Source organism: Aptenodytes patagonicus, chromosome 5 (assembly GCF_965638725.1).
Source record: "Aptenodytes patagonicus chromosome 5, bAptPat1.pri.cur, whole genome shotgun sequence".
Classification (NCBI taxonomy): Eukaryota; Metazoa; Chordata; class Aves; order Sphenisciformes; family Spheniscidae; genus Aptenodytes; species Aptenodytes patagonicus.
The window spans coordinates 28035647-28049531 of NC_134953.1; the positions used below are offsets into that span (position 1 = coordinate 28035647).

The 13885-nt window shown below is 42.8% G+C and overlaps 1 protein-coding gene across 15 annotated transcripts in view; it reads left to right on the forward strand.

Moving 5' to 3' along the window:
• Nucleotides 1-13885, forward strand: part of TACC2 (transforming acidic coiled-coil containing protein 2) — a 147463-nt gene that overhangs the window by 55995 nt on the left and 77583 nt on the right. For 12 of the 15 annotated variants that reach the window (XM_076339161.1, XM_076339160.1, XM_076339169.1 and 9 more), the window contains 3 exons: nt 6279-6404; nt 9165-9314; nt 13586-13717. In XM_076339161.1, coding sequence (XP_076195276.1) covers nt 6279-6404; nt 9165-9314; nt 13586-13717 — 408 coding nt within the window. The remainder of the gene's footprint in view (nt 1-6278; nt 6405-9164; nt 9315-13585; nt 13718-13885) is intronic. The other 3 variants (XM_076339171.1, XM_076339172.1, XM_076339175.1) reach the window with 2 other exon arrangements.

Sequence of the window (13885 nt, forward strand, 5' to 3'; positions counted from 1 at the left end):
CGTGCGGCGGGGCCGCTGCTCCCGACCCGGGATGGTGGAAGCGGGGGGAATTCGTGTTAAACTGAGGGCCTGTTGCGGGCTGTCGTGTTGGAGCCGAGGATGACTGAGAATAGCGAAGCTGGTGATTATTTCCTGGTCTTGGTAAGTAGACACTTGTGAGGGGAAAGTTAGCCAAGGAAATAACAAAAACAATGTGCAGTTACGGTCTGTATCAGAAATTAAAAGTCAGCTGTTGTTTGCCCCTGCTTCTCTCTCTCAAAAGATTGTTGCACTTTTTCTCCCCTCCTTTTTTTCCTTTGAACAACTTTTTGAAAAGTAACACTTCTACCGAGTAAAATGCCCTTCTGCTCACACGGCGCTGCCTCCAGCTCTGGGAGAGGATTAACTCTCCTTACCTCCAAGAAAGAGGCCGGATGGTTTTGTGGCTCCTGCCATGGCTCGCGGTTGGGTTTCTGCTCGGCCGGAGTGTCAGCGGGTGAGGAGACTTTCGGGGGGGGCGGTTTGATCGCACTGAGAAACTTCTGGTTCAGGTTTACTAGCTGGAATTTGGAGACTTTTAAATTCTGCAGCAATGACATCAGGACGTGACTGAGAGCCCTTCAGAGGCTCTAAAAGCTGCACGGTGGTGACGTTACGGGCTTTTTGTAATGGTTGACAGTTATTACAGCAAATATGCTTATTCATCCTGTGCAGGCGTGATTTATACTTCTAACACTTTTATGTGGCTTTCTGTTGTCCCTGTTTCAGCTTGCGAAGGAAGTAATACTGTAATGTGTGTTTCAGTCCCCTGAAGTCTTTTAATCTAAAATAATTGTATTTGTTTGTCTAATGTAATAACCCACCATAACTTTTAGGTTTTAATGTGACCACAGTAATGTAGAATACTCAGGCCAAAAAAAAATATTTTTTTCTATTTTACGGTTACGACTAATCACATCGATGATCAATCCGGATACACGTGTTACAAAAATTAAGGGACTTCTAAGCAAGAAGGGTTGGGTGAGAGAGGAAGTCCAGGCCCTCAGGTAATGCGTGACTAAACATCATCCCCTGCCAAGATAACTTCTCTATCTTGTCAGGATTTCCACAAGCACTGCCAGAAAAGTATCGCTTCTGAGAAGTACTCTCCATCGTCACATGCGCGGATTGCCTGACAGCAATAGCACTATCATCCCGCTCGGCTGGGTAATGTGGAGTTACCTGCAGGGATTGCCAGCTGCTGTGCAGCTGGGTTTCTGGGGTTGCTTTTAATAGGTGGGGTATTGCCTTCAAGAAGTCTTTTAAAAGATGCTTTCATTTCTCCAGAATGCAGTTTCGGCGTTTGTTTTCCTTTCTTACTTTATCAGTATGGAAACTTGCAGCAGGAGAAGGGACTACTTTGTTGCTGGAAGCACAGTCTTGTGTCTGGAGCCGGGCAGTTGTGTGTTCCCCCATGGACTGCAGGCAGCCCGCAGCCTTTGGGAGATGCAGCTGGTTCCTGTTGCTCAGCCAGGATGATGGCAGTTCCCGTCCTTGGGGAGAGGTGTGACTCAGGTGCTGCCCAAGCCGCGGTGGGCTGGGCTGGCTCTCCCTGGGCATTCTGAGCACGGTCACACAGCGTCCAGACCTGTTCTGCTGATTGCTTGAGTCCGGCTCAGAGGAAGAGGATGTGTATCTGAGACACTGCAATAATTCCCCCAGGAGCCAGTTCTGGTATCTTGGTGGTAATGTCTTTTTTCTATAAGTACAGAAATGCTGCTGTGCACAGTACTGTGCATCAAACTCCTGTTCCCTGAATGAGAGTGATTTTACTTGTTTAATTAACACATGCCAGTTCATCTCTTGGATACCTTCATTACTGTGTTTGTACAGCTCCCACCTCAGCAGGACTCAGCCTGGCTGAGGCATGCAGAAGGTCCTGCAGTGTAAATACAAAGTGCTGATGCGAGGCACTTAAGGCATAGTTTCTCCTTCAGAGTACAGAAGGAATTTGAGAGGTTTTTCCAAAATCACATATTTAAATGCATAAGTAAGTCTTTGTTGGATTTACAAAAGGCAGCGTATTTCCCGAAACTTGAACTTTTGACTGTGGGTGTGTGTTTAGCTGGTAAAAGTAAAGCCTTGGTTGTATGTATGCATAGCGACCAGCAAAGTAACCGGTGACCCCCAGTCATTGCTGTGTCTGAGCTTTTAAAGCTATTGCTGGCATATGGACTTGCCCTGCGGGGACATCATTTGGTTGTATGGATGTCCCCTTAGTTCATTGGGAAATAAAGCCAGACTTTTCATGTCAATCTTAGCATCTCATATTTTTCCTAAAATTCTATTAATATTTAAATTGATCTTAAATTACCTCACAAGAAGTAGTACGGGGAAAAAAAAAAAGAGGGTCTTGTTTGTTTCTAATCCTGTGCTGGTAGCTTATGCAGCAGTCCTGAGCTGTTCCCTGATACCAGTAATGTTGATTTCTAATCTGAGAAATAGCTTCTTACCTCCTACTCTGCTAAATTATAATGACAGACTCCCAATAGTCATGAAAATACTTTTAAAGAACAGAAATACTGAAGGTGCATAGAGTTACTATAGCAGGTTATTGCTGGATTTTCTACACATGAAGTTGATTTCAATGAATGTGGCTAATGTATGAGATAAGCTACAAAATGAAGTATGAGAAGGTAAAAATGAATATTATGAAGGAATTACTTAATAAAATGGATGAAATTTTGCGAGATACAATGTGTTTGAATGAATGAATTTGAAGTGATGTAGATGCTGCTAGATCTCTTTCCCTTGCAAAGAATTGCAGTATAAAAACTTATCAGAAATAGCAAATCCTCTCAATATTTTTCTGTGATTAATTATTATTTTTTCTTACACATGTGTAAACTGAGGCTCAAAAAATTGGCTCTTTGGTCCAAGTTATTACAAAGCCAAATATGAAATCTAGAGGATTTTGTCTATCAATCAGCCTTGCTGTACCCAGTGAGCAACATCTCATTTCTTGAAGAAAATGAAATAGCAGGTGATGAGAGTGCCGAGAGCTCAGTCCTGCCTTGCGGTTGTTGGTGCCGTTTTCCAGAGATTTCTGGAGCAAGAGCAGGATCTATAAATCTTACCCTTATCTCATTAAAAGCAACCAAATGTTTGGGACTAGGAGATAGCAGGGCTTGAAATGCTTATTGGTTTCCCTTGGAGTAAACTTGGAGCTGTTGTTGACTGTTCAAAGGGAGCCACATCCAGCTCTCCTGATTGGAAAAATGTGGACAGGGAGAAAATGCCAAGACCCGTAGCTGCCTTCTGTCTCCAGCACCAGTGTCAAAACATTTTAAAACTTTAGTATGAAATTAGGGTTTTAAGGTTTGCATCTCACTGATGTCAGCAGGAGAGCAACAAATGGAACCACCAGAATACCTAGCCCTCGCTGTGTTTGGGGTTGGCACCGAGGAGCTGACCCTGCTTGCCTCTCTGTCCACGTATGTAAAGCTATGCTTTTTTACATCTTTTAAATACATTTCCTGCCTTGGTTCAAAAGCTTCTTACATAGACTGAGGTCAGACCTCCTATGTTTAAACAGAAGAAATTACATAGGTTTATGCAGTTATTTCTTATTCGTTCATTGATATTTAATGACTCCTATGGGTCAATCTTTGTCTGAAACTTGCTATTTGCATACCTGCCTTCTAACAGTGACTTGGAAAATCTCTTTTCAAAGATAAGTAGAGGCCTTAAAAGTGAAATTATGAAACTCAAGAGCCTAAGGACACTTGATGGGCAATGTCTTTCACTTGTGACACACTAATAACAGACTGAACCCCTTGGTCTTTGGGCTGAATTTAGTGTGCTCGCTGCAGCTGTTAGTAAGCAACTGCTTGTTAAACTGTGAGGTATTTTCCTTTGAAAAGTATTTCAGTCACGCTTGTCATAAGTAGAATTTGGAAGTCATTTTAAGTAGATCCTCTTCCAGACTTGACCCAGAACTTGGGCAATGGAATGGAAAAAGCTCATGGCCTTTTTACAGAGCTCGATTCTTGAAACAAATTGGCCTAAAAGGCCAGTTGCTGGAGAGGATTCACAGCAGGGACCTGGTGGCGGGCGCCTGCGAGGCGAAGGTTGTGGTGCCCAGGAATGTCAGTTGTGGAACTAGTTTGAGCAGCTTTGGATAGCTTCATTGTTTGTGCCGCAGAGAGCAGGGTGGCTTGGCAATGAGCAGCTTCGCCATCACCTCCCCAAGACTGAGTTACAAGTTACATTGTCCGTAGTGATACCGAAATCTTACAGTAACAGTAGACTGTATGAAAGTCACTGTCCAGGAGTTGGTCGTGCAGCAGATGTGAGTGGTGGCAGGCAAACACTTCGCTTCTCACCAGATTGGGGCACACCAGTACAACAGCTTCAGTTGCAGTTTTGGCTTGTGCTGTACTTTCTATACCTTCACAGGAAAGACCCTTAGTGCTCTGTCAGTAGCCAGAACAAGATCTGCCCATCTGCGTTTCACTCCTTATGTATATAAGAAAGAAGTTGCAATGTCCTGTTGTCAAGGTCTACTTTCTAAACTCATTTTAAGGCAAAGCAGTGGGGGCACCCCCGTTTGTGCTCTAAGTATATGCAACTCTTAGCGATGAGTGAAAACCGGTCCTTTTATACTAATAAGCTAGAGGACTTTAGAACTTGTAAACATCTTAGCTGAAAGCTTCCTACAACAGGCTGAGCCCTCAGGTGTGCTTAAGCCAGAGAACATGTGGTCAGTTAATTGCTTAGTATTGTAATTAGATAAAAGTAATATTGTGAGTTTAAAAAAAATCAAATATTCTAGGCCGTCATCTGAGAACTGCATTATGGCTTAACCTTGCTCTTGTTAGTGTTGGTTTAAGTGAGGGGAGGATGCCACTTGGCTTGTCAGGGATGCCATGGACAAACAAACTGGACCAAGTACAGAATGGTGCTGTGAAACCACTGGAAAAGAAAAGCAGAAACACTGGCTTACAAAGGATCACAGGTGTAATTAATTAAAAATAAAATTAAAAAATCAGAAAACAAGCTTGACAAATCATTTTTCCCATATGAACATGCTACTTTACAGAATCCTTTAGATAAAAGATGTGAAATGTGAGTATATTCAGATGGTAGCCTTCAGTCGTTACTGGAATAACACTGACATTATTATAGTGCAGTTTAACTCCTTGTTATGTTCTTTGAACCAAAATTAAACTACAGTAGAGAATCGTACTGAACCGCTGGATTTGCGGTTAGGTAAGGAAGTAATCGTCTAGTGTTAAAGCTGAATTCCATAATTTAGGGATTTTTATTTTTAAGCTGAAATTCCAAATGCTGAGTGACAGTTTTAAGTTTATACACTTGTGCGCAAATCCACCTGTGTACAGTACCATCCGTCTGTGCACAGGGTTTTATTCACTTGGTAGTACTGGAAACAACATGGATGGAAGGGTGTTCAGGAAAGCGGCACCTCAAAACTGAGCCACTTGGGTGAACCTGCAATATGAAACTGGAACCCAAATTAAAGGTCACGTTTTATGTTTTACAAAAACCTGAGGATTTTGGTGAGTTTTAGGGAAAACTGACACTTCCAGGGCCCCGGTCTCTGGGTGGCCACATGGGAAAGTCAGGTTGAAGTAGGCGACAAAAACATTGTTTTCAGGGGGTTCCCATGGTTTGGTGTCTGTTAAAAACAAACAAAAAACCCTTCTTCAGCAAGGCTCCTTTCCTTATTGATTCAAGGATGTGTATCCAAATTGTTTTCTTTTAGCCACGTAGTGCTGGTACTCAGCTGCACCCTGCTTTCCCCGGGTGTGGAACAAGGCTGGGTGTCTCCCTGCATGTGCTCCCTGCAACACCCGGGAGACCTTTCTCTGACTCTGTGCTCCCACTGATGAGTCCCCGCGCAGCTCCGTGGCCGGTGAAAGCCGGACCCGAGCTCCCTGTATGTTACGTGGTTTCTGAGCAAGGAAGTCTTGCCATTTCTCTTGTTCAAGCAGTAGCTTGTTTTCTCATTTGCTTTTTAAAATCAGAATCAAAACATGATTGCTGTTGGATTGTACTATCTCATTGCTCCTGCAGTTGTAACACAGACAAAAATCCAGTGACTTCAGCCTGGTGGGAACAGTAGGGCTGTGCACAAAAGCAACTTATATTAAAAATGCCAACTTCCGCTGCGTTCCCTAACACAGAAGTTAGCATATGCATGCTAAAGTCTGGGGGTTCAGACAGGCAAGTGACAGTAGTTCTGCAATAACTCAGACCTCTGAGGCTGCCTTTTTCCATGTCTTTTCTTCTCTCCGCAGCCCTTCTGGGCCAGTTGATGTCATACAGTTGGCTTCTCCCCTTGATCCTTCTGAGCAACCCTTAGCTGTTTCTACGGTGTATGGAAATGTTGATCCCGTGGATGCTGCTGAGCTGACTGCAGCAAGGTATTGTACAGAGCTGTTGCAGCTGGAGCGGTGGGAAACAGCTGCAAACTGCTTACTGGGGTGGGTGGAGGACCACAGAGGTCAGCGCTAGCTTAGAAATTGCTATCACTCTTCTTGGATGGATATATGTCTGATATGGCCAGTTGCTGATGGGTTTGCCAAGTCTGTCTGTAGTCAGTGGAGCATCTGTCAGTGGAAATCTTTACCAGAATTTAAATCTCCCTCTATCAAAACCTTCAAAGGAAGATGCCATTTACCTTTCCCTGAGATTGAATCACTTTGGCACATGGGAAGGTCATGCCTTGTGAAGGTGCAATATATGCCTTATATTTTTTTAGGTGCTTATACTTTTTTTTGGATTAGTACAAGGTAACTGATCCTTTGGTCATTTTCTTTAACTTTGAGAAGTTCCTTAACAGTATAATGCTGATTATAAAGCATTCAAGTATCTCATCTCTGTTGGACACTGGGCTTTTTGTCTGCTTTTACTTGCACTGAGAAGGGAAACTGTTGCTTTATTTGTGCTGGTGGCAGCTGGGTTGTCAAGATCTTTGGGTGTATGAGTTTGTCTTAACTGTCAACACTAGAGGAAGCCTTGTAGGGTGTATTTACCCTTCAATCATTGTGAATTCAGTGGAGTGTAAACATACACAATATATTTAAGCTAGCATTAAATTGGTTAGCTGAAGTAGCAATAATATGCTATCAAAGGCGGAAAGGAGCTTGTGTGGTTTGCTCAATCCACCTTAAAGGCTGTGTGACTTTGCTGTTTAGCCGGTACTGGTCTTCCATCAGTCCCCAAGCTAGTTAGTTGCTAATGCTGGCTGAGTGAATCTGTGAGAAACAACCTTTTTCCTACAATCGGGGTAAGATGATCTAGAGAAGCTTACAGTGGGAAGCTAATGATGTGGATTTCTTCCAGTTCTTGTAAGTTTTTACTCAAAGAGTTGTGTTTCTTTGTTTTTAACAGATGAAATTGGGTTACTGATGGGTTTTTGTGGATTCTGTTTTTTCTTGCTAATGGAGTGTTGGCCATAGTAGCAAGGCAGTTAGAAAAGAGTGAGCAGTAATTGAGGTGGAGCTATGATCTACTTTCTGAATGCGGAGGAATGAAAAAAGACTAACACCAAAAGTGCCAGGAAGATTTATATATGGTCTCTGGACTACAGTCTGAAATAGAAGACTCTGTTGCCCTTGGGGTGATAGTTTGCTGTTTGTAGGGAAAAAGGCACACAAACTGTCTATGATTAAATGTCACCTTAGGAAACATTTAGGAAGAACAGTCTTAGAGTGTTTTAATGTACTGCTTCTTGTAAACCTCATGAATTCACACTGTTCACATTCTCATCTGGATCTGCAATGTCGAGTTAATTATATTATACCTTTTCTTTTGATCTGCTTCATAACTTCTGTCTTTAAAATGTTTTTACTGTTAATGTCCAAAAGTTAGTTTCAGGGTTCCTTGCTTCATCCCAGTTGCATAGGCTGCGAGTGCTGGTGCTGAGCTGTAGTTAGCCCATACAGGGTGGCTGAGCCTAGTAGGGGTGAGGGCACACAGACTGTGCAGCAGCCACAGGACCTGGCTCTTGTTTCCATATCCTGACCTTGATGAAGGTGCAGGGATTTTTGCAAGGGTTTAGTGCTAAAAAGTTGCAAACCAGGGGTATTCAGTGTGGAAGTAGGTAGTTTTTCAGCTCCTGAAATGGAGGGAGGTGAGAGAGAAATACACTGGTCAGCTGGAGTGAATCTGGCTGCAGGTAGTTCTCTTATGTTTGTTGGTTTTAATTTTTTTGTCTATTTTTTTAAAAAGCTGCACAAGTTAACTCTTGTCAGTATTGTTTGTTTTTCTTACTCCTTTAGTTTGCATCCTTGGTCAGCTTTAGAAAAAAAAGCCTACCTGTTCTCTTTGCACCTGTCTTCTGTCCAGGCTGTTGTTGCTTGCCAGCTTCTCTGTGAGCCTTGCAGAGGTGTTCCCTGGTGTCCCAGCAGTAGAAACGCAGTAGCTCCCACATGTGCTCACCCGCAGATGCAGCTGATCGGCAGAAGAGGGGTTAATATCAGCACAGCTGGACCCCTGCTTTAGCTCCTGTCTGAAACAGGCATGGTGCAACTCTCTTCCAGCAGTAAGGAACACTGCTGACTTCCCTGCGGTTTGGTCAGACCTAACCTGATAACAACATAATGTTGGTAGCAAATGAAAGTATTACTCCTAAAATGCATGGGATTATGCTCACAATGAGGATAAGTAATAGCAGGACTGGGCTTTTCTTATCCAAGGGAAGAGTTTCAGTGATGTTTGTTGTTTCATGTCATTGCCTTATCCCTCATCGTCTCTTCACCTGTGACGTGGAGCAGACTTTTGCCTATATAAGTAAGATGATCATATTAAAGCCACTGCTTTTTTGGCATTTTATGTAGAAATACCACACCACTGCTTTTCAGTATGACTGCAAAAAAATTCTCTAATGCACACACATGTGATGTCTTTGTGTCGATGCCTACTGGTTATACCTCTGCACTATACTTTTGAAATGTTACCAGGGCTACTAGATGGCATGATGCTATTCCAGTCTGTCTGCATTAAAGTACAATTATGAAGTGTTTTTCCCTGAATATACTTAGTTATTTACTAATAAGTTCATTTTGTTTCCATGTATTTCCCCATCAGGGGTGTCATATAATGCAGATGGTGTGCACTTTGACAGGGAAAAATAATGGTGCATATAAGGCAGGGGTCAGTTTGTGCTAAATGTCTTCCAGATGGCAGTGCATAATAAGAGATCAGGTTGTCTCTCCATCTGTCCGGTCAAGAAACTGTATCTTTGTTTTGCTTCTTGAGGATGACCGTCTGCCTCTCTCCTCCCCTGCTGATTACATATTGATCAGGGACAACATGGTATCATCTGTGCAGTCAGTAGATTTTATTTACTGTATTTACAGAGGAGTGCCCTGAAAAGAATTAGGTAAAAAGTTCACTGGCTGTTCTGCCAAGCATTTTTGTTTAGAAATGAAACTGAAAGGCCAAGTTCACTCTGATTTGCCAGTACACATTGCACTAGGAGAAATTTTAGCCAGACGCATCTTTCTCTTTATGCTGCAGGTGCAGAGCTCTGCAACAGGATTTCTGTTTTATATGAGAAATGTTTGGATTGGAAAGGCAGAGATGGCAGATAAGTGTCCTGGCTGTACGAGACCACAGCTTAGCTGGGCTCCATGGTTAGAGGTGTTACACATTTCTAAGCAGTGTCTATCTGTTCCCTGCAACTTGCTGCCTGTCTTGCGGGCAAAAAAACCTGCAAGTGCCCAGGAAAAAATGGTAGCTTGGAAAGCACTGGCTGCATGAGTTGTCTTTAGGGTCAGGCAATAGGTAACAGGCAGGGCAACCCAATCTGATCCCTTCCACATGGTAAGGAAAGCTCCTGCTCTTGCATTTAATCGCCAGCTGAGGTTGTGGAGCTGCAGCATGGCGTTTAGTCCAGACCAGACAGAGCTGTCGCAGCTCTGTTGAGAATACTAGGGAATGAAAGCTGTTCTAAACCTGAGTTGGTGTTGGACAACGTTGTGTTCCCCTGCATCAGCCTCTCTCCCAGCTCCTGTTACGTGGAGGGCACATTAAGCTGTCATAGGGGAATTTGTGATAGGTGATGTCGGATGCACCAAAAGCTGTGTTGCTTTATCTGCAGATGGACATGTCCCGGTCGCATAGTTCACAGCCTGGGGAACTGTGATGCTCTCAGGGTGTGCTCCTCAGTGTTAGCAGTACAAGCAGGCAGGAACACCCAGGGTTATCTGTATACACAGACGGTCAGAAAATGACTTTTGAGAATTACTTTAACAGAGATGGAGCTTGAAAAACGTTTGTTTTCGAATCAGCTCAACTCTACAGGATGAAGACTGGCCCATGTATAGTTTATTGTGCACTGCAAAGACTTGGCCCTTTTGGTAGTATCCTTGCTACAACCATTAGAATATTACTTGTTGGAAAATAAGTTTAATGGCAAGTCTTGTTTTAGTAAGAGCTGTGGAGAGGCAGAGGTTTTAATGTAGCCACTTCACGTCTGAGCTGATACAAGCACCATGAATTGATACGTACCTGAGTTGATGCAGACTTAGGCTGGAGAGTTTAGAGTGGACAGAGTCTGTGTTTTGGACAGGGTTGCTGTGTTGTGCCACCCTGCCTCAATTTGTGCAGTTTGTACCATTTCTGAGCTGCTCTGCTTCTGCCTTGTCCTTTGCGAGCTTATTATGCCACCAGTGGGCAGCACCCATCTGCAGGTAGTGCCCATCTGGTGATGGGCAAAAACCAGTAGCACTACGCTGTTGCAATTCTACCTGCAAACCGTGCTGAACAGTGCTAAAATTATTATGTGGCAATATTAGCCCCAGACCTGGAGTGATCAGTCTTGCAACCTACTTTTCATGGCCTTGCTCAACACTCCTTGGTACTGTGGACCCCTTGTCAGAGGGACAGCAGTGGGGAAAAGGGGTTCAGGCTGCCCGTGCACCCTGTCCTGCAGTCCGCCTTCCCATGGCACACAGGTGGATTCCTCCTAGTACTTGTGTCGGTGCAAGATGTCAGAGAAAATGCAAGTACCAACTGCATTTCTGCCATGTTCCTTCACAAGCTCACTTGCACAAGTAAGGCAGCTGACAGTTGGCAGGCATGGTCTTTATGGGAATCCAGTATTTGATGGTTTAGATGAAGCTTGGAAAGATGAGGGGAAATTATTTGTGTATTTTAACACATACCGATACTATCGCTCATAAAATTAAGCCCTGTGCTTTGTGAAGGCCAGGGAGCAGAGCTCTTCTAAAAATGCCTGTATTTTGATAGCTAGTTTTGCTTTGCAGAGAGCATTAGAAATGACATTAGTCAAAGTATATCTCTGAAAATTGTTTCATTTTATGTGGAAAGACTTAAAGGGGGAAGCTGAAGGGCTGCAGATGGGCAGTGGGGCCTGTGCGAAGGGTGTGGCTGAGAGGGGAACAGGTGCTACTGTAAGCAATTAACTGGGACGGTTTTATGTGTGCGTAACATAAGGTCCGTAATTTTATGTGCGCTTGGTATTCTTGTTTGGCTGGGCCCTCTTGTGAATTGTTTGGGTTTTGCAATTCTTTGTTTACTCTCCAAACAGATGTTCAGCATTCACTTATTTTTAGCAGTTTACTTTTTGCTTTAAAATCTTACTTTCTCTAATTTCCGTGTGACCCTATATAGTCACGTCGCTTTTGTATATATTTGATGCTATTACTATATTAGGACAAAGACATTTTTAGCAAAGGGAAAAGTCCTTTGCATGAAAAAGGAAACAGTTTGCTTTTGAATTTTTATTTATTTATTTATTTAAACTTGATGTGACTGAAAATTTAGGAAGTCTATGTTAGTGTCAGATGAGTTTGGACAAACTGGGGGAAGGAAGGAAGGAAGGAAGGAAGGAAGGAAGGAAGGAAGGAAGGAAGGAAGGATTGCGTAAAGCAGAGATAATTTCTTAGAAGAAATAACTGAGTAGCTATCCCATATGGCACAAAGCAACTTCATGGATATGAGCTAATTAAAGTAAACCACTCTCAGAAAGAGCTTTCATAATTTTAGTAAGTTAGTGGATAAACACTTTGGGGAATAACTGTTCTCATGCTCATACATATTGTAACTAAAGTTAGGGATGTGATTTATGTTTGTCCTCTGTTTGTATACATGTTTCTAAAGGAAGTAACAATCTGTCCCTGAACTTTACCAACTCTTATTCAGTAACACAACTTAATCTATCTTCTACAATTACAGTACAATTACTGGGGGAGAGGGGAGAGGAAATTTTAAAAGGAATGGCTAAGATAACTGTTTATATTTAGTTCAGGAAACCTAAAAGAAGCTTCTCAGCCAAGGCCTGGTTCCACCAACGTTTCTGTAAACATTTGTGTCTGGATCTCTGGAAGCAGGAGCTGGCAGGAGGGGAGGCTGTTGTGTGTGGCTGCTACCCCAGAACATCTGTGTCCCTCTGGTATGTCAGAGGTGCCCTGGAAAGAACAACGTGGCATGACAAGACCCTACCCTGCTCCTGCTTTTGAGACATGAAGTCATTGGTTATTTAGTTCCTTTTCTGTCATTGGTTTAATGAGTGTAGCCAAGAGCCGGGGGAGTAGTATGGTTACCAGTCTCCTTAAAGTGAGAGAGAATGCAATTGAGCTTCTTGTGGGGATACACAGGTGATTTAGCTTCTTAAAGAGCATTAGAAGGCTCCCGAGAGAAGTGTTTTATTTGTGTTGCTGTTGAGGCTTTTTTCTAATTTGGGTTTTGCTTAAGAAAACAGAAAGTTAATGGGGCTGTAACGGTGTGTTCTGCTCTGGTCTGCCTTGAGGAAAGGGAACGGCAAGACTACCCTCCCCTGCGTGCCAGGGATTTGGGCAGATGGCTGTTTCCTCCTGTACTCTGGTTGGTGTCTGTGTGCAGGAGCTCCTTTTCTGCAGGCACGTGCCAGGAGAGGGCACGCCTCCCCAAAGCACCCCACAGTGCCTTCCCTTGCTGTGAAGAAGCTTGGTCTTTCCAATCTGTATTTACGTGCTCTGGAAATCATTACGTGGCTGTCATGCTTCTGAGCTTGGGTCTTGTGGGGCTTTGCTGAGCAGAGGGACTTGTAGGAATTAACAAATACAGCAGTATTACAGTCCTGTAATCTTAACATTCATGTCATGAGTTCAGGGATCATTGTGCTTTTAGCTTTACAGTATAGGGAGAGCTTTTAAAGTGAGAGAATTTTTTAGTCCTGGGTTTTAGTTTTTTCTAAAAGACAAGTCACTCAAGTCACTTAATTGAATGTTTGTATCGTATGCTGAGGAGAAAGGGCTGCATGAGAACTGCAAAGTAGTCATTAGTGATTTATTTATTTTACTAATTTCCTACACAGTTAAATTTCTCTGGCAGTTAATGTTATGGTTTATAAGAGCTGTCAAAACTTTGCAATATTACTGGTTATGTGGTCATCTGAGAAATTAAATGAAATAGGGTTTGTAGGAAAGAGTAATTTGTGGGAGGTGTGAGGGAGACAGTATTGGGGAGGGGACGATGTGCTCCTTAGAACTCCTTAGTTTAGATCCAGCCAAAGTTCATCTTTTAAGCAGACTTCACTGAAGCTTCATGGGCACTTCTGAAATTTGTCAGCTTATTTTTAATAATTGTTTTGCAGCACTTCCAAGTCTGATAGCTGCAAAGAAGTTGATAACCTCGATTCTGGGGATGTACCTTTGGCTGCGGCCCCTGGTGATGGTGTAGAACTGCCTGCTCAAGAAACTGAAGGTTTCACAAGGGAAAAAAAGAGGTATTGTGCAATGTTATTTCATATATTACAATTTCCATGTCTGTACATCCTTTGCTTAAGAAAACATAAGTAGTGTGAAAGAGGCTGAATAACTTTAAAAAGTGTTTTGTCTAAGTTATATGAACACTTTGTTGCTAGATTTTGAAACCAAATGGTAGACTATCAAGA